Here is a 17,777-nt window from a genome sequence, read left to right as displayed (position 1 = left end):
CATCCCCTGCTTCCACTCGGGACATAGCCTTTCGGAAGCTCCTGGCCCCGCCTTGTCTGGCTCTTGGCCCCCACAGGGTCCTTGTAAGGAGGTGAGCCTGTGGAAGATCTGCACACCCCCAAAGCCCTGCTCACGCCCCGCAGTTCCTGGCCATTTTCCTGGGGCACAGAGACTCTCTTTGCTTGCATCCCCTGGAGGCCATGGATCTCACCCTGTTTTTCTGACTGTTCGGTTGCACACCCGCCACTTGCCTTTGGCAATTGCTCCACTGCACCTAACTCTGACACCTTGGGCTCCAGCTCCAGGAGAAGGAGGCAGCTGGAGGCGCCAGGTGAGCTGCAGGATTAGGGGATGGCTGGGGGAGGGCAGGACGCTGAGGATGTTCTTGGGAGGAAGGCTGTGGCGTCAGACAACTCCCATCTTGGTTCCCAAATGCCTTTCCCATGCCCTGAGCCCCTGACAGTCTGAGGTTGCCTAGGACAATCTGGAGGGTATTTCAGAGGAGGCAGGAGGTAGAGAGGAAGCTGATGCTGGCTTGGCAAAGGGTGAGGGTCCCAGGAGGAGCCGGCTGGCCAGGGTGGGGGGCCCCGCGGGAGGCGCCGGGACTGGGCTCAGGTGTATTCTACAGTGCACGTGTCTCCAGTGTGGCTCAGAGGCTGGAGACACGGCCCTGTCGGAGTAACAACTGAAGCCGGAGTCTGCCGAGGGCCCGGGAGGAGGGAGAGGGAGGGGAGAGGACAACACATGGGGACTGAGCAAGGCCAGGCCTCCAGCAGGCCGTTTCTCACAGGTTGCAGGCTCCAGGGCTGCTGGCCCACTTCCGTTACACTCTTCTCTGGGGTCCCCTGCTGGTGCTCACTATGCTTCCTCATCTCACTTTCCCTCTCCTGTGGTACCTTTCACAGGAGTCCCCGCCTGGAAAAGGGGGATGGCATGCCTGATGGAGGCGTTGCTTCTGGAACATGATGGGCGAGGTCACCTCCAGGCTTGGGGAAAGATCAGAGGCAACACGGGCAGGGGGTTCCAGGTACAGGACCCTCCAGCACCTTCAATAGCTGGACAGCATCCAGCCAGATTCTGGAGGTGCCAGTTCTTGGACCTCACTCACACGGCCTGCGTGGCAAACCCTGGCGCAGGGCCCGGCAGCATGGGTTTGAAGATGCCCACAGCCGGAAAGCTGCAAGTGGACGCCTGTAGCCACGGGAGCAGTTGGTCTAGCTGCGTGTTGATTCTGAGCTAGTCTGACGGTGGCCTGGGACTGAATCTCCCAAGGCTCATCAAGCTTCTGTCCTTTCTTCCCCAGCTGTTGGCCCGGCCCAGCCCAGCCCTAGTGAGTGGGACCTGGGTGGGCACAAGGCAAGCACTCTGCAGCAGTTCTCAGAGTATTTAAGGCCTTTGTTTGCTCCTCAAGCAGGTGGCAGGCGTAGGCGGCTGGGGGGAGAGAGGGGGAGGAGCCGCCTTGTCCCTGGTCCTGCTTCTTATGCTGCAGAGCTGGGCATGCAGTGCCGGCTGAGACAGTCCCAGCAGAGGCCTGGGGGGTCTGAGACCCAGCCCAAGGGGTCTGCTTTGGTCTGAGTACTCTTAAGGTCTCGTCTGGGGTAATTCTGTGGTCACTCTGGCTGAGCAGCCATACCTGCTGGGACCTGGACCGTGCTGGGTGTGGAAACAGATGAGTTCCTCCTTTGTTCTTGATATCGCCTTCTCTGGAGAGATAAGACATGCCTTTCTCACCATGGCAGGAAGCAGCTGTAGACTGGACAGAGGTGTGGGTGGTAGCTGTCCTGCCACCCCCAGTTTCCCCTGCCCTAGCTGACTTCCTGGGTTTCCCCCTACCCCACCATTCTGTGAGTACCTCTCTTGGGCCAGGGGATTTCTCCTTCAGGTTCTCATGTGGAAGGGTCAGGGAGGAGAGGGGAGGAGAGGCGGGAGCAGGTGCACAGGCACAGGGTGGGGAGGAGCTGACCCACCCACCTGGAGCAGACAGGGATGGAGAGAACCTGGCAGAGAGGGAGCCAGAGACGCCAAACAGGAGAGCATCTGAGACAGGGATGGATATAACGAGGGAGGCCCAGAGAGGGGCATGGGCTCCAAGGTCTGGGGGACTTGAAGGAGCCCCTCCTTTTACAGAAAGGACCACTGCAAAGGGCCAGAGAGAGAAGTGGGCCCCCTCTTTCCCCTTCTCCACAGGAGTTGGCACCAACAGAGGTCCACAGAGCTTGACCCTGGGGTCAGGGTCACTCCCTTCCTGTTGGCCAGCGGAAGGGGCGCTAAGTAGGGTCCAGGAACTGGGCAGGGGCAGAGCAGGAGGAGGCTTGGGGAGGTGAGGCAGAGAGAAGCTGGGCCAGTGACCACACTTGCCAAAGGGGCAGCAGTTGCTGAGCTGGTGTCTGTGGTGGTGGTGAGGAGATGGGTGGAGAGAGGGTGGGGCAGGAGGTGGGAATGGGTCGGGGGGTTTAGGTCAAGGTCTCTAGCTTCAGTGACCTCAGGCCAGAAGCAGTGAGAAGCCATGTAGTGCAGGCATTCTTTGCTCCCAAGATGAGAACAGAAATCGATGAAGCCCCCACTGGGCCCTGACCCTGGCTTCAGGGCAGCCCAGAGTCATTGTCTGTTCTTGGCACCTGCGGGTAAACTGAGGGCTGGGTGTGGCGCTGTCTACAGGCCTGGCTGCTCTCACCTGGGACCACAGAAGTGGAGGTAGGAAGCTGGACAGAGCAGGAAGTCTCCATACAGTCACCATCTACTGTCTTTACCACCCACCCTCCCACCTACCTACCATCTACCATCCATTCACCCACCCACCTACCATCCATCTACCCACCCACTCACCCTTTGCTGTCCACCTACCTACCATCTACCATCCACCCACCCACCCATCTGCTGTCCATCCACTCACTCACATGCTATCTACTGCCCACCTCCCATCCATCCATCCATCCATCTGCCCACTTACCACATATCTACCATGGTTCCACCCGCCGTCTCCCAATCCTCACTGACTTAAGACACAGAGCCGTGGAGCTTTGTGCTGCAGAGCTGGAGAGCCCTGATGTTGCCACTGGGGCAGCTGAGGTGTAGAGGAGGAGAGCCCCCACCGCAGCCACACAGAGCTCCAGCAGGCAATCTGGGACAGGACTGGGACTTGCTGCTCTTTTCCACACACCACACATTTTCCCCTGGGCTTTGGGAAATTTCCCAGTTGCTGTACTGAAATTTATAATGATGTTTGTTCAAGAAAGCTGTGAGGGCAGGAAATGTGACCTCCTGGGCTCCTGGGCATAGAGCTTAGGCTGCGAGTGTCTGTGCATGCCTAACTGCATACGTGTGTGTGTGCGTGTACTTTGGTGGCCGGCTGTATACATGGATACAGGCAGAGCTTTGTACGGGGCTGTGTGCACTTGCCTGACACACCTGGGCGGCCTGCCATGCACATATGCCTGTGCCTTTCCTTCCCTCTTCCCTGTTTAATATTTAGTTTTTATTTATTTGAAGGGCAGAGTTACAGAGGGGAGAGGGAAGAGGGAGAGAGAGATATCTTCCATCTACTGGTTCACTTCCTAAATGACCACAACAGCCATGGCTAGGACAGGCCAAAGCCAGGAGCCAGGAGCTTTCTTCCAGTCTCCTGCGAGGGTGCAGGGTCCCAAGGACTTGAGCCATCCTCCACTGCTTTCCCAGTCCATAGCAGGGAGCTGGACTGGAAGTGTAACCACTGGACTCAAACCAGTGTGTATGGGATGCTGGTCCTGTAGGCAAAGGTTTAACCTGCTGCTATGCCATAGCACTGACCCACTGGACCTTCCTTGAGCCTAGTTCCACACCACCATCTCAGAGCTTTCCCCGCTGCACTCTGTGGTTTTCCTGTCCCCAGCTTCCTGATTCTGTCCAGCCTGCATCTGCGGCGATGCAGTGCAGGTTAGAGTGTTTGGAGCGATGGGGAAGGTCCGTGGAGGAGGTGGCATCTGAGTCAGCCTTGAAGGCTCTTGGCCCACACAGCTGCTGCTGCCAACACTCGACACTCCCGGGGCAGGCTGGGCGGATAATGCCAGGTGGAGGGGCACATCCAGGGCCTGCAGCTGCCCTCGGCGCTCCCCTTGCTTCCTCTCCAGCTCCCTCCACTGCCGCCTGCCTGCTCTGGTCTGCAAAGTCCCCATAAACGGCTCAATCAGAACAAAGGTCAGCCTGGCGCCCACCAATTCTAGTAAAGGACACTTCCGGGCATCACCCAATGGAAGCAAAGGGCAGGCCAAGGAGTCCACCAATCAGAGCAAAGGACACACTTTCCTCCGGAAGTCCCCTAGGGTGAGGGCTGCATGGAGCCAGACAGGGGCTGTGCCCTGGTTGGCTGACTGGCCCCAGTTCAGATGGGGCTTCTCCCTGAGTCTCAGTATCCTCATCTGTCAAATGGGGAGACATCGCTGTTGGGAGGCTGTGGTTCTGTGCTATGTGTCCCCTCCATGTCATCACGGCCCCTCCTCCGTGTGATGACTTGGGCCATCGGCTCCCCTTCCCTTCTTTAGACTCCAGACTTGTCCTGGGAGGGCCACAATGGTCTCAGTGCGCACTGCACATTGTACCACAGGGAAGCAGCTGTGTCTGTGAGAACCTGGGTGTGCATGCATGCAAGGTGCACCTGCCTTGTAGGTTGCCCTAGAAGAGGTGTGTGTATGGGGCTGGCACCGAGGGTGTGTGAGTTGGATGAAGGGTACCTGAGGGTCCCAGGACGAGGGACCTACTTTGATGATGAAGAGTCTTGGAATTGGCAGCTCCTGCTGTCAGAGAACAAGCATCTCTCCATGGCCGAGATGTGGCTTTATTCCCAAAAGCCACCCTGAGTGAGCTCTGGGGAGCAAGCCCCCTCCCCACTGCCCCACTGCCCCCTCCTCCTGGGCAGAGCAGGCACCTGCAGCTGAGAAGAGCTGAGCGTGTAGCCTCGCTGATCAATCGCATCTAGCCCATTCTTGCACACTCACAGGAATGGTGAGCTCAGCTGCTACCTCTCTCTGGTGGCTCTGCTCGGAGGCAGGGCCTCGAGGTCAGCTCGTGTGAAATCCCACCCACTGCCCACCCGCCCAGGCTCTCCAAGGGGCCCCTGGGAGGGGCCGAGCAGTTGGAGTCAGAAACTGACAGCCCTGGTCAGTCTGGCTTGCTTTGTGGGGCCTCCTGGGCTGTGTAGTCTTAGGCACAGCAGGGCATAGCTTCTGGTCCCCCCTCACACAGGACACATCTGAGGGCATCTCCTGGGGTCCTTAGTTGGAGCCTAGAGAGCTACAGGGTGAGACTAAAGAAGTGGGGGACTGCCATTTGCCCTATAGAGAGCCTCTCTAGTAAAATATCCAGCAGCCATTTCAGGATTAAAGAATTGGTTTAAAACTTTCTTTGATAGCCAAATTACCCACAGTTATCAGAACTGGCCAGATGGGAGGCAGGAGGCAGGAACTCCATCTGTGGGTCTCCCACCTGGGTGCCAGGGGACTTGGGTCCTCACCTCCTGCTTTGTTGGGTGACATTCTCAGGAAGCAGCCATTGGGAGTGGAGGTGGGGCGTGGACCCTGGCCCTCTGATGCGGGCTGCATCCAAGGCAGTATCCTTTGGCAGCCATGCTGACGCTGTGGGCTCCTGCTCACCTGTGGTCTGTCAGCTAAGATCCTCAGCCTCTGGTCCTTCCCCTGGAAATGGGGGCCTGACCCTGGCTCCAGCAGGCTGTAGTGAATTGCTTGGTTTTCTGAGCTCAGCCCCTGCAGCCCGGAGGGGAAGACATCAGAAAAGACTTCCGAGGGCAGGAGACAGGGCATGGCAGAGTGGCTGGCATGAGTCACGATGCTGCCTTGGCCCCGCGTCCCCTGTTCTGCCACCTTTCTCTTTGATCCCGAGGCTCTGGCCAAGTTAATAGAGCGCAGAACCGGGACCTTGGTTGTCTCCGTTCCGGCTGTGCAAGGACACAGCGTGTTCCTGGAGTGGGAAGATGGCAAGGCAGGCAGTGTGGACTTCTGTGCCTCCTGTGGCTGCCAGGGTCGGCTCACCTGCCCTTCTCCCACCGTAGGGCACCATGTGCCCTTGAACTCTCATTGCTTTCAACCCAGCCCCTCACTGGGCTGCAAGCTGAGGCTGGGGGAGACTCTTGTCCCTGGGAGGATGATGTTGGCTGTGCTCACCCTGTGCCCTTTGGGCACCTTCTTTTTTTTTTTTTTATAGATTTACTTTTTTTCTATTTGAAAGGCAGATTTACAGAGAGGAGAGACAAAGAGAGAAAGATCTTCCATCTGTTGGCTCACTCCTCAAATGGCTGCAGTGGTCAGAGCTGAGCCAATCTGAAACCAAGTCTCTGAAACCTGAAATCTAGTCTCCCACATGGGTGCAGAGGCTTGAGTATTTGAGCCATCCTCTGCTGCTTTCCCAGGTCATAAGCAGGTAGCTGGATGGGAAGGAAAACAGTGGAACTCAAACCCGCACCCATATGAGATACCAGACCTGCAGGTGGAGGATTAACTTGCTAAGCCATGACACCAGCCCCCATTTGTTTTCTTCCTTGGTTGTGTGTTTCCATATCAGCCTGTAGGGATGGTAGCCACAGTTGCTATAATGTTAGAGAAGACGAACACTGAGGCACTGGATCAAGATCCACACATGAGCTAGGGTTTGACCTTAGGGCTTGGTTTGATTGTTGAGTTTTCATGTTTTAATCTGGAAGCTGGTGATATCCCTACCGCATCAGAGTTGTCACCTCAGTTGCAGACCCAGAGGCCTGGGGTGTGGTCCAGGGTTGGCCTCATGGCTCACTGTGAGACCTTTGCGAGATCCCTGGCTTCCTGTACCTATAAGATGAGCGGACTTGGACATTCTTGGACCTGAAGACGGTTGGATTCGTGATCCTAGGGCCTAGAGCTGTGCGTGCTGTGTGTGAAGGCCAGGCTCAGGGCCAAGCAGGCTACCTTTACTGCAACCCCCATGCCCATGGGACTGCCTGCCTGCCTGCATGCCTACCGGGTACAGCCCCTCACCTCCCTCTTCTCCCTTCCAGGATGCTCTGCTGAACCTGGGCTCTGTCATCGACCTCGTGGGCCTGCAGCGTGCCATCAAGGAGGCTCTCTCGGCCGTACTCCCCAGAGTGGTAGGTGCCCCCTGAGCACCCAGCCCTGCCTCTTGGTACAGTCCTATGCCATGGTTCTTCCCACAGGGCCCAGGAGGAGGGCTGAGGCACTGTCCTGCCCAGAAGACTCATGTGGGGAAAGGAAGTCTTGGAGGAGGGCTTTCTGGATGAGGGAGGCTGAGGCTAAGACCAAAGTGTGAGCTCACATGGCAATCCTGCTGTTTGAGTAGGCAACAGCGGGAAAGTCCCGTCTCAGAGAACAGAAGGTTTTGGGACAACTGTCACCATTCTCACCGGGAGAGCCTGGTGGCTTCTGGGATCTGTGCAGCAGGAAAGATTAAGGATGGACACTTGCAAGAACTTTCTGGAGGCCAGGTCTGGGAGGTGCTGGAGCAGGGTACTCAGGCTGGAAGGGTGGATCTGTGCTGAATTCAGAGGCCCGTCTGGAGAGGCCGTCTCTGGTGGCCTTTACCCTTCTCAGCCCCATCCAGCGGCATTGCGGCAGACACAGGCAGGTGACCTTGGCGACCAGAGTCCCTGGAGGTCGCACTCTCTTGCTGTCCCAGGCCACTCCCCAGCCTGCTTCAGTGACCACCACTCCCTGCCCTAAGCAGGAACGGGGACAGACCAGCCCTCAGGGCCTAAAGCAGAAGAGAGAGAGTGAGGCAGCAGGATCTGAACCCAGGACAAGATGTCTGATCCAGCCTATAGGACCTGGAAGGCTTCCTGGAGGAAGAGATGCCCAAACTACATCCAGATGGCCTTGAATGCCCTCTCCTCTACTCCCAGCAGCAGCCTGAGGCAGCTGTGTTCCAGGAAACATGGCCAGCTCAGAATGTGACCTTCCCGTTCTGCCAGAGTCCACTGTCCCTGAATCTACTTGATGGATGGCCCAGAGAGGGAGGACATCCTTCCCAAGGTCACACAGCGGGACAGGGACAAATGGGACTTGGCATCCCAGCACTCCCCATTTCCTCTCAGTTCTGCCTTCCCAGACCTAGGCGAAATTCTGAGCCAGGAGGCAGGCTAATGACTGAGCTTTATTGAGCGTGAAATTGGTAGGAAGTAGGGGGTGGTTGGTGGCTCCCCAAAATAAACCCTGGGGAAGAGAGAAGAAGCCTGGCCAACATCTGGCCAGGCTAGGGGGAGTCGCATCTGGAAAGGAAGGGTCAGTGCCCAGTGCCTGCAGGCTGCCCAGCGGAGAACTGGGTTGCCCAGGCAGGGTGTCCTGGTGGGGCTGTGGCCATTCCAGCACTCTCTGTCAGGTTCCCTGGAAGCCCCATCACCGGCCGTGGTTCCCAGATGGTGAAAATGTGTCTTCCACTTCACCCTGGAGTCCTCTGGTGACCGGGGGTAGGGATGGCCCTGGCTGGGTTGGGTCTTCACAGCATGAGGGCTGAAGGAGCGGCTCGTCCCAGGAGGGGCATCCGGGCGGACAGAGAGCGGCAGTGGAGGCACCTGCCTTCCTCCCTCATCAGCACCCATTGTGGCGGAGGCCTCAGTGCAGATGGTGCTGATGTGTAGCAATGACTCTCCCCTTCTTGCTGCCTGCCGCTAATTTTAACCCAGAAGGCTGGGGGTGGGGTCTCCAGAAGTGAAGGGAGGATCTGCCCCCTTCCTCTCAGGCACTCCCCCCCTTCTCTGCCAGGGATTTCCCACCCCTCTCTGCCAGGCAGGGTTGGGCAATGAGCTCTTCACCACTTGGATGAAAAGAGCCTCCATCCCCTCCCAGGCCGCTCCAGCTGCTAGGTTAGGTGAACTGACAGGGACAGAGCGGGTAGTTTCCATGTTTCCTAAAGGTGAGCTTCCAAAGCCTGGCGTCTTGTCACCTCCTCCTGAAGGCCTCCGTGATGTTCTCAACTGGGATGAGCGCAGAGATGCAGGCTAGGCTGTGTTGCCTGTGGCTTGGCTGGTATCTCTTGGGGTCATGGGTTATGTGGGGAGGGGATGGGATGGGAGGTTCGGCCTGTGGGTCAGCAAGGACAGCTGCTTCTTCCAGGACTCAGCCTGGAATTGAGGTCCCCAAACTACTGCAGGCCCCTGGGGAGAGCTCAAGGTGTGGCAAGCCTCCAGGGAGTGCTTCTATCTCACTCTGAGAGGGCTGCCTCTGCCCTGCTGACCCCAGGCCCAACCCCTCTTGTCTCCCCCACCTCCCTGGTGCCTCTTCCCAGCACTGCCTGTTCCTAAAAGTGCGATACTCTTGACACCTGCAGACACACCTTCATGCCTGCTGTCTGACTCAGGATCCAGTGCCATGTGCCAACTGCTCACAAGGTGTCTAATTCTCTTTGGGTCCAGTTTAGAGGTCACTTCATCCAGGAAGCCCTCCTAGACCCCTCCATCAAGGATGGGTGCCAGGACCTTTGCTCTTTGCTTTTCTCTTGGCTCAGGATTGCTGATCTGTGCTTCCTGGGTGGCTTTGGCCCAGCGTGGGTGCCCCCTGGGAGGTTGGGTCAGAAAGGAAGCAGTCCAGGCTGGGGGTAATCGTATATACCCTCAGCCCTTGAAGTGCTTTTCCCAGCACCTTGACTTTGGGCCTGCCTGCCCAAAACCTCTCCAGGTTTGCAGGTGTATTTAGCCACCCTGGTGCACACTGGGAGCAGCTGGGGCGTCAAGACAGGTGAATGATCGGAGTGCTGTCCCGAGGTGCTGGGCTCCACTGTGCAGAGCGCTGTGCACAGGCTCAGCCAGGGGCCTCTATGGGCTCACACGTACCTTCTCCCTAGGAGACCATCTATACCTACCTGCTGGACCAGGAGTCCCGGCTGGTATGTGAGGATCCCCTGCATGAGCTGCCCCAGGAGGGGAAAGTCCGGTGAGTCATCCTCTGGGCCCCCAGAGCCCTGGTGCATAGCCCCTACCCCCTGCAGCCAGTCTGGATGCAACCTGCAGCCAGCTGAGGCAGCTGGGCTTGGTTGCCAAGGTCAGCATCGAAGGTGAGAGGTGGGTGTTTTCCCGTGGTTGAAGTAGGGTGGGTGCCTGCCTCTTAGCAGGCTTCTCAGATGGTGTACCCCTTGGTCTGCTGCCCAGAATGTGGGTGCTCCCGTATCCACTGGCCTAAATCCCAACCTCCCAGTGTGCTCTTTGAAGGCCTGAGGGACCCTGACTTGGGACTGCAGATGGGCTGAGGCTGGCAGCCGCCTTTCCCAGACACTACAGCCAAGAACCCTGTATGTGTGTATAGGGGGGTAGGTCCTAGGTGCCCCGTTGTCCTGGGAGCTCGCATGGCTTCTACTGACCCTTCTCACACCTCTCTGATGGCGATGACTCAGTGCCTACAGTGGGCTGGGCTTCCAGCTCCCTGGAGTGAGGATAGTACCAGCAGATGCACCGCCTGACCCTCCCTGGCCACCCTGCCCTGTCCCTGAAACCAAGTCCCCTTTCTCCTCTCACCCAACACCCTACACCCTGGCTTCCAAGTCCTTGGCATAAGCTCGCTCAACGCTCCAGGCCAGCGTCTCTCTAGCAAGGGCCTCCCGGGAGGGGGCAGGGTGACAGGCACTCACTCAGGGGCAGGATAGGGGTGGGAGGCTGGAAGGAACATCCTGTGGGGTTTGGGCTGCCCTCTCTTTGTTCCTTTATTTATTTATTTTTTTTTAATTGTTTGAAAGTCAGAGAGAGGTGGGGGAGAGGAAGAGAGATTCTTTCACCTGCTGATCACTTCCTAAATGCCAGGCTGAAGTCAGTAATCCAGAACTGAATCAGGAGCAGAGCCCTGAGTTGCCTCCCATGGTGTGTGTTAGCTGGAAGCTCAGCTGAAGTGAAAGCAAGACTAATAGGGGATGTGGGTGTCCCAAGCTGTGTCACTCTGAGCCCAATGCCTGTCCTCTGAGGCCAGCCCAGGGCTCCCCTCTGCTGCCTGGTGGGGCAGGTGGGTGCCTGTGACCTCCGCCCCCTGCCGTGGTAGCATCCTCCCCTCCACCACTGCAGACTCAGCAGAGCCTTTGTGAAAGGAGCGCACACAGAAGCAGTTAGGAGTGGGTGTTCAGATGCAGTTAGCCCAGCGCCTACTGGAGATCAGAGCCAGCACCTGCTGGGGTGGCACCCCTGGGGACATGGAGGAGGGCGTGAGTTGGGACTGGTGAGGGTTAGGACTGATAGTTTAGGCCCAGGGCCTTCTTCTGAGCATGCATCCTGCCTGCCCAGCCCTGGTCCAGTAGGGAGCCCACAGCTATTCTGAGAGTAGAGAGGTTGTAGGGTTGGCTGTGTCCTACCCTCAGGTGCTCCCAGCAGACCTGGGGAGGAGGGAGGAGCCTTGGAATGGGAGTCAGATGAGCTCCATCGCTGGCTCCCTGTGTTAGTCCCTGAGGCCCCTTTGTTGGCTCCGTGTAGTAATAGGTGCCATGTCCTCTTCCTGGTGCCTGGCATACAGCCATCCTGAGTGATGGCTAGCTGTGCCCCCTTTCCAGTCCCAACCAAGGCCTGCTAGTGGGAGAAAAGTACTTTCTTCTGACCTCAACTCTCTTTTTCAATGAAACAGGCGGAGCTAGGGACAGGTTTCTTTCCTCAGTGACCTAGGGGCTGGGGCCCCATGCTGCCTAAAGGCTAAGGCAGAGCCAGGGGGCTGTGACAGTACCCCAGGACGATATGGGTAGAAGCCCTGGGCAGCTGGCAGGGCTGGCAAACAGCAGCAGGTGCGACGTGGCGACTGGGTCATAAAGGCAGATAAGGCATGGGGGAAGGGCAGTGTGGGCTGAGGGTGCCATGGGGCGGTGGAGAGGGCTCTGTGTGGCAGTGAGGAGTGTCCCTGGCCATGCCCCCTGCCACCCTCTCCCTCACATGCTGGTTCCATCGCCTGGCTTGATTTTTTTTCTTGCCCTCTGGTGCCTGCCTGGGTGTTTGGTTGCTCCCTGGCAAAGTCCTTCCCCTCTCTATGTCTGTTCAGGCCAGCTCCATGTGATTCAGTTACTGGAGGGCCAGCCGCAGCCCTCTGCAGGGATCAGCCATGTCCAGAAGGGGGTCTGGGCCACAGTGGCCTCCCTCCACTGGATGGTTCTGTCCACAGGAAGAGCCTAGGCAGGGCTGGTGCTGTGACACTGCAGGGTAAATTGCCGCCAGTGACAGCCACATCCCACATGGATATTCATTCGAGTCCCAGATGCATCACTTCCAGTCTAGCTCCTTGCTAATGTACCTGGGAAAACAGCAGAGGATGGCCCAAGTGCTTGGGCCCCTGCATCCACTTGGGGGACCCAGGTGGAGTTCCAGAGCCCTGCTTCAGCCTGGTCCAACCAGCAGATAGAAGATTTTCTCTTTCTGTCCCTTCTTCTCTCCATAACTCCACCTTTCAAATAAATAATAAAAAAGTGTTTAAATTTAAAAAGAGGAGCAGCCAGGGTAAAGTGGTTGTAGTCGCAGCTGGTGAAATGGTGAGCTCTGAGTCTCCCCTGCCTTGGATGAAGGTATCCGAGAAGGCTGCCTGGCCAGGGCCTCCCAAGAAGGCTTTCCCTCCCTCCCAGGGGGCCCCAGCCCTGAGCCAGCCTCAGTGCCCAGCTCTGCCACCATCTGCTTATGTGGTGTCCCCAACATGGAAAGGCCATGGACTTTCCCGCTGCAGCCTCCCAGCTGCCACTGAGGTCTCCCTGACCTGCCATGGGCTCCCAGGCCCCTTGACCTCTGCTTGATAGAGCTGACCTGGCTCCTCCCACCACAGGATCTGTCTGGTCCTCATGTTTGTCCCAGATGACAAGGGAGGGGTCTCCCTCATCTCTGAATTCTCATCCTTTGGGGACTCTTGGCCTATATCACGATTTGTATCTGAGATGAAGGCCGGAGAGGGTGAGGGACACAGTGTGAGGTGGGGCTCAGTGACAGAGGTGGGGTGCTGTGAAGGGTGGGGCTCAGTGAGGAGTGGGATTAATAAGGACTTATAAGCCACGGAGGGCTGGGGCTCAGTGGGTGTAGAGGCCAGTGCTGAGAGTAGGTCTGACTACAGGGGCAGGGACCCCACAAAAGCAGGGGCCAGGAGCTGGCCGAGGGGGCGGGACCTGGTGCTGGCTCTTACCAGGCCTTTAGCTCTGCCAGCAGAGAGCCTTGCCTGCTATTTTTCCCCCCATTAAACAAATACTTGTTAACGGGACGGAACTGTCATAAAATCCACACCCATTCCCCTCTGCATGCTCAGCCCATCTGTCCTCATCTCCCACGGGCAGACAGTGACCACCCAGGTACCCAGGGCCAAGTCTTTAGCCTGCGGCCTGGACAGCTGGGCCTGGACTTGGAGTGTCCGTTGCTGCCCCACCTCCGCCACCACCCCCCGCTTGGATGGGAGGGGCTGTGAGCTGAGGAACTTTGAGCAGCAGAGAGTCCCAGACCCCTCATCAGGGGTGTGAGTGCTGAGAGGGGGACCTGGGCCTCAGCATCCCCACTTGCAGGCTGCAAGAATGCACAGTGGAGCCCAGCAGTGCAGTGGCCAGGGCCTGGGCAGGGCAGGACCCATCTCTGGGTGTCTGAGGGTAGGGTGGTGGTGGTGGTAGCACTAGGCTCAGCCAAAGTTGATTGGCACTAGCCTCGCCTCTCCCCTCTGGTCCAGGGCTATTAAGATGATGGGGCTGTCACTGAAACCGGATTTCCGGGTTCCGCCTCTCTTTCCCTCTAGTGAATGTGGATGCCTTGTCGCCTGCAGGCCCCGTTTGAGCTCACCCCTGATCCCTGACCTTCCTCCGCTCATGTCTTTTGTAGGAATCGCCCACTGTTCTTAGAGTGAAGCCATGTTGCTCAGGGCTGCAGCTCCTGGGTAGCCTCATTCTGCTCCCCAGCCATGCTAAGCTTCTTGTGGGCAGACTTTTCAGCCAACACAGTCTTCTGTCCCCTGAGCCTTGGCATGGGCAGTTCCCTCTGCCTGCATGTCCTGTTCTCTTCCTCGGTAACCTGGACAATGTCCTCAGTGCTTTCGCTGAGGGCGCCTCCTTCTCTGGGAAACCCTCCCTGACACCACTCCCCACCTGTGCTTACCTAGGGCTTGGACTTGGTGCTCCCTGGCTTGTGATGCGGAAACCAGCGCCACCTTGTGGCTGCTGCCTGAGATCAGGTGGCTGGGTGGGGTTTGGCCGGGGTCAGTCCCTGCTTCCAGGAAGCCGCAGCCTTCATCAGTCCAGTCCTCAGGAAGTGTGGCGCCTGTTGCCTGCTTCCTTCCTACGGTGATGGGCAGTTGGAGCAGCTCAGGGCCACTGCAGCGCTGCAGCCAGGTTCAAGGGTCCGGGTACAAGGGCTGGAAGATGATTCTTGCTGAGGGACCAAGAGGGAGAGGGTCTGGCTCCAAATGCTCTGTGACCTTGACCTCCTGGGCCCTTGATCTCTCCCGGGGGCTAGGACCTTCCACTGTGGATGACTTGCAGGTTGGCCGCCCTCCCTCCCTTTTGCTCGTCTGACTTTCCTGCCAAGGTGCCCACAGGAGCCCTAGCCCAGCATGCTCCTCCCCCGTCCAAGCCAGGCAGTTCCTATCAGCACAGTTAAGTGGGGGCTGCCCAAGAGATGCAGAACACACGCCTGTGAATCATCGGGGAGTGATACTTGGTGACAAATCAGGCACTTTGGTAAGCAGGAACAACCAGAGGTCTGGGGGAGGGACGGCATGTGTTGGGGAGTATAGAAAAACTTAGTCTGCCCACCAACCTGCCCCCTCCACCAGCATGCTTGTATGCTGCTCAGTGCCAACTGCTTGGGTTCAAGCCCTGTCTGTGTCACTTGGCAGCTGAGGATGCAGGTCCTGAAGCTAATGAGCCTGCCTCACTAGGCTGATCAGAGCTGGTCACCATAAGCTGCCAGGGCTTGAGGAATTCCTGGCAAACCTCAGTTGCTGTGATGACTACTGGAGGTTCCCCTTCCCATGCTTGGCACCTAATGCCCCTCTGCAGTTGGTTCCTGTGTATGGTTGGTGATGGGCAGGGCTCCACCCACCCCAATCCTAGTCCCCAGAGAGGCTCAGAGAGGTGAGGTTGTTTGCATGAGGTCAGGCAATGGCAGTGGTAGCGGCAGCGGCAGCTGGACCCAGCCTGCGCCTCTCACAAATCTGCTGGCCTGAAGCATCAGACCACGGCTGCCCGCCTTGCAGCACAGAGCCCACAGCACATCGTTCTTGCCACTTTTATTTGTGTCTACCCCCCTGAGGCAGGTTGGGACCCTCACATGTACATGTGCAAGGCCAGACCTGCCATGTGTCCCCAGGCCTGCTGTGTGTCCCTGGATCCAGGAGCTGAGTGGTGGGGGGTCTTGTCTTCTGTTTTCAGAGAGGCTGTGGTCTCCCGGAAGCGGCTGAGCTGCAATGGTCTGGGGTCCTCTGACCTGCCAGGGAAGCCCTTGGCCAGGCTGGCAGCTCCACTGGCTCCTGACACCCAAGGTAAGGGGTTGGGAGCCGGGCAGCAGCAGGGAAGGGGCATGGTGCCCACTCCCCATGTCATGCCTGTTTCTTGCCTGTCTTCATCTATCTCTGTCGCCCTGCCCTGCTTCTCCAGCAATGCCTCCATCTCATGCTCTCTCTACCGTGCCCCCAGCCGCTCTCTGCATCAGTGCTCTGGCTCTGACTGTGCCCCAGGGAACCATAGTGGCTGCCAAGAAAGGGGTATTACAAGGAGCACATGAGATGATGGGCATTAAGGGCCTGGCATCTGCCCCTGCCGGGGCTCGGCAGCAGAAGGTGCGGTTGCTGGATGGGGCTGTGGCCGCCATGCTCCCTCTGTCACTGTCTGCCCCCTTCCTGTCCACACCTGCTGCCCGCCACGTCTCTCTCTGCCTCGTGTCTCAGTCTCTCTAGGTCTCTGTCCTCTGTCTCGATGTGGAAAATGCACAAGACTGGGAGTCAGGAGACCTGACTTGCTGAGTGATCTTGGGCAAGTCACTTCCCCTTTCTGTATCTCAGTGTCCCCATCTGTGAATTAGGGGTGCTTTGCCTACCCCGTCCCTCCCAGGGTTGCTGGGAGGATCACAGGAGAGCAGTCAGGCGAGAGGGCTCCTTCCTGTGCAGGGGCCATGGCTGTGGCTCCTTGTGTTGTGGCCTCAGGACCCTCCTCCTGGATGGCTGGGTCTCTGGGTCCCCATGTGTCTCCATCCTGGCCTCTCTCACTCTGTCTGAGTCTGTGTTTCCCTTCCTGGGTCTGGGGTCCCTTGGTGTATCTAAACCTCAGGGCTTGGCAGGACCCCCTCACTGGCTTCTCCCCACAGTTCTGGTGCTACCGCTGGTGGACAAGGAGACTGGGGCCGTAGTAGCCGTCATCTTGGTAAGAGCTTGCTGCCAGTGTGTGGGGAGGGGGCGAGGCAGAGTGTCTTCTGGAGTGTGCATGCTAAGAATGTGGGTGCAATGGAGGGAATGGGTGTTTCTCTTCTACCCTTCCCCTACTCCTGCCTTCCGGCCCCAGACGGAATGGGCAGGGTGAAGCCACTGGCCCAGCCAGCAACCATCTGAGCCAGGTTTGGGTCCTATCTGGCCGTCTATTCCTCTGGATCTGGAAAAGTCCGGCCCTTGGCTCAGCCTTGACCTCGGTTCCTCTTTGGGGTCTTCTGCTGCATAGTTACAGTGAGGTGGGAGGGCACTGAGAGCCACTGAGGAAAGATGGATGGACAAGAAAGTGTTCTGGGCCAGCAGTTCTGGGACTGGATCAAGGGGTATGGGAGGGAGCTTGGAAGGCCACCAGAAGGGTCCCCAAGGGAGGCATCACATCACAGCAGATCCAGGCCAGAGGTTGGCAGCCTGGGCAGTTAGGGAGAGGGAGCTACCTGGAGCCAGAGGATCATCGAAGAGGAAAGTGAGGCAGGTAGAGAGGAGCTGGGCCAAGGACCCAGGCCAGGGCTCCTTGCTGCCTCTCAGCAACTCAGCTTCCCGTTGCACCTGCCATGGAGACTCAGGGGCTGGGGGAGTCTCAGGGGGCTGATTCTTATGTCCTTCCTCTCTGCATGCAGGTGGAAAATTTAAATCCTTATCCCATCCCAGGAACGAAGTGTGAGCACCCCAAGTCCTCCTCACTGGAGATCTGCCTCTGCCCCTAGAGGGGCAGGCCTTGTGCCCCGGAGTGCCAGGAGACCCTGCCGAGCTTGTTAAAAGGGAGTGAAAGGTCTCCCCAGCGGGTGCCTGGCCTTTGCCAGTTGCTGGGGGGTGAAGGGAGGAGGCAGGTCTGGGAGGAGGGTGTGCCTGGCTTGGTTTCCTTGCACCCCATCTGCCTGGCTGAGGGGCTGCTCCCCCAGCTCCCAGCTTCTGCTCCAGTGGACCACTCCCCCTGCCTGTGCTCTCTGGGTGGTCCCAGAACTGGCTGGCTCTTGGGAGTACCAGGACACGGGGAAGCATGAATTGTGCCGTGGGGAGGCAGGGCTCAGATGCATGTCTCCTTCTGTATTGACAAAAAGGAGTCAGGAGTCGGGGGTGCCAGGATCCTGGAAAGCCCTTCCTGTGGGCTGATGGTTGTTTTTCTGTGGGCAGGGCGGCTGGTGGGATAAGGAGTTCAGACTCCAGCCTTCCCCTCAGACAGGAAAGGCCAGTGTGTGTGTGTGTGTGTGTGTGTGCGCGCGCGCGTGCGTGCGTGTGCATGGATTGTGTACACCATGTGCATTTTGTATGTGCGCAAGCATACATGCATGTATGTATACACTGTGTGTTGCAGTATGTGCACACATGTGTGCACGTGTGTGTTCAGGAAGGTTCAGTGTCAGATCACTTAACCAACACACCCAGCAGAATCGCTCTGATCCTGCCCCAGGCTGG

At 58.0% G+C, this 17,777-nt stretch overlaps 1 protein-coding gene across 5 annotated transcripts in view; it reads left to right on the top strand.

Annotated features, from left to right (window-relative positions):
* Positions 1–17,777, top strand: part of PDE2A (phosphodiesterase 2A) — a 77,519-nt gene that overhangs the window by 45,691 nt on the left and 14,051 nt on the right. For all 5 annotated transcript variants that reach the window (XM_004590048.2, XM_058663544.1, XM_058663540.1 and 2 more), the window contains 4 exons: positions 7,019–7,108; positions 9,814–9,902; positions 15,316–15,425; positions 16,247–16,302. In XM_004590048.2, coding sequence (XP_004590105.2) covers positions 7,019–7,108; positions 9,814–9,902; positions 15,316–15,425; positions 16,247–16,302 — 345 coding nt within the window. The remainder of the gene's footprint in view (positions 1–7,018; positions 7,109–9,813; positions 9,903–15,315; positions 15,426–16,246; positions 16,303–17,777) is intronic.

Source organism: Ochotona princeps, chromosome 4 (assembly GCF_030435755.1).
Source record: "Ochotona princeps isolate mOchPri1 chromosome 4, mOchPri1.hap1, whole genome shotgun sequence".
NCBI lineage: Eukaryota > Metazoa > Chordata > Mammalia > Lagomorpha > Ochotonidae > Ochotona > Ochotona princeps.
The sequence above is the reverse complement of the archived record's forward strand: the minus strand, read 5'-3'. Positions and strand labels throughout refer to the sequence as shown.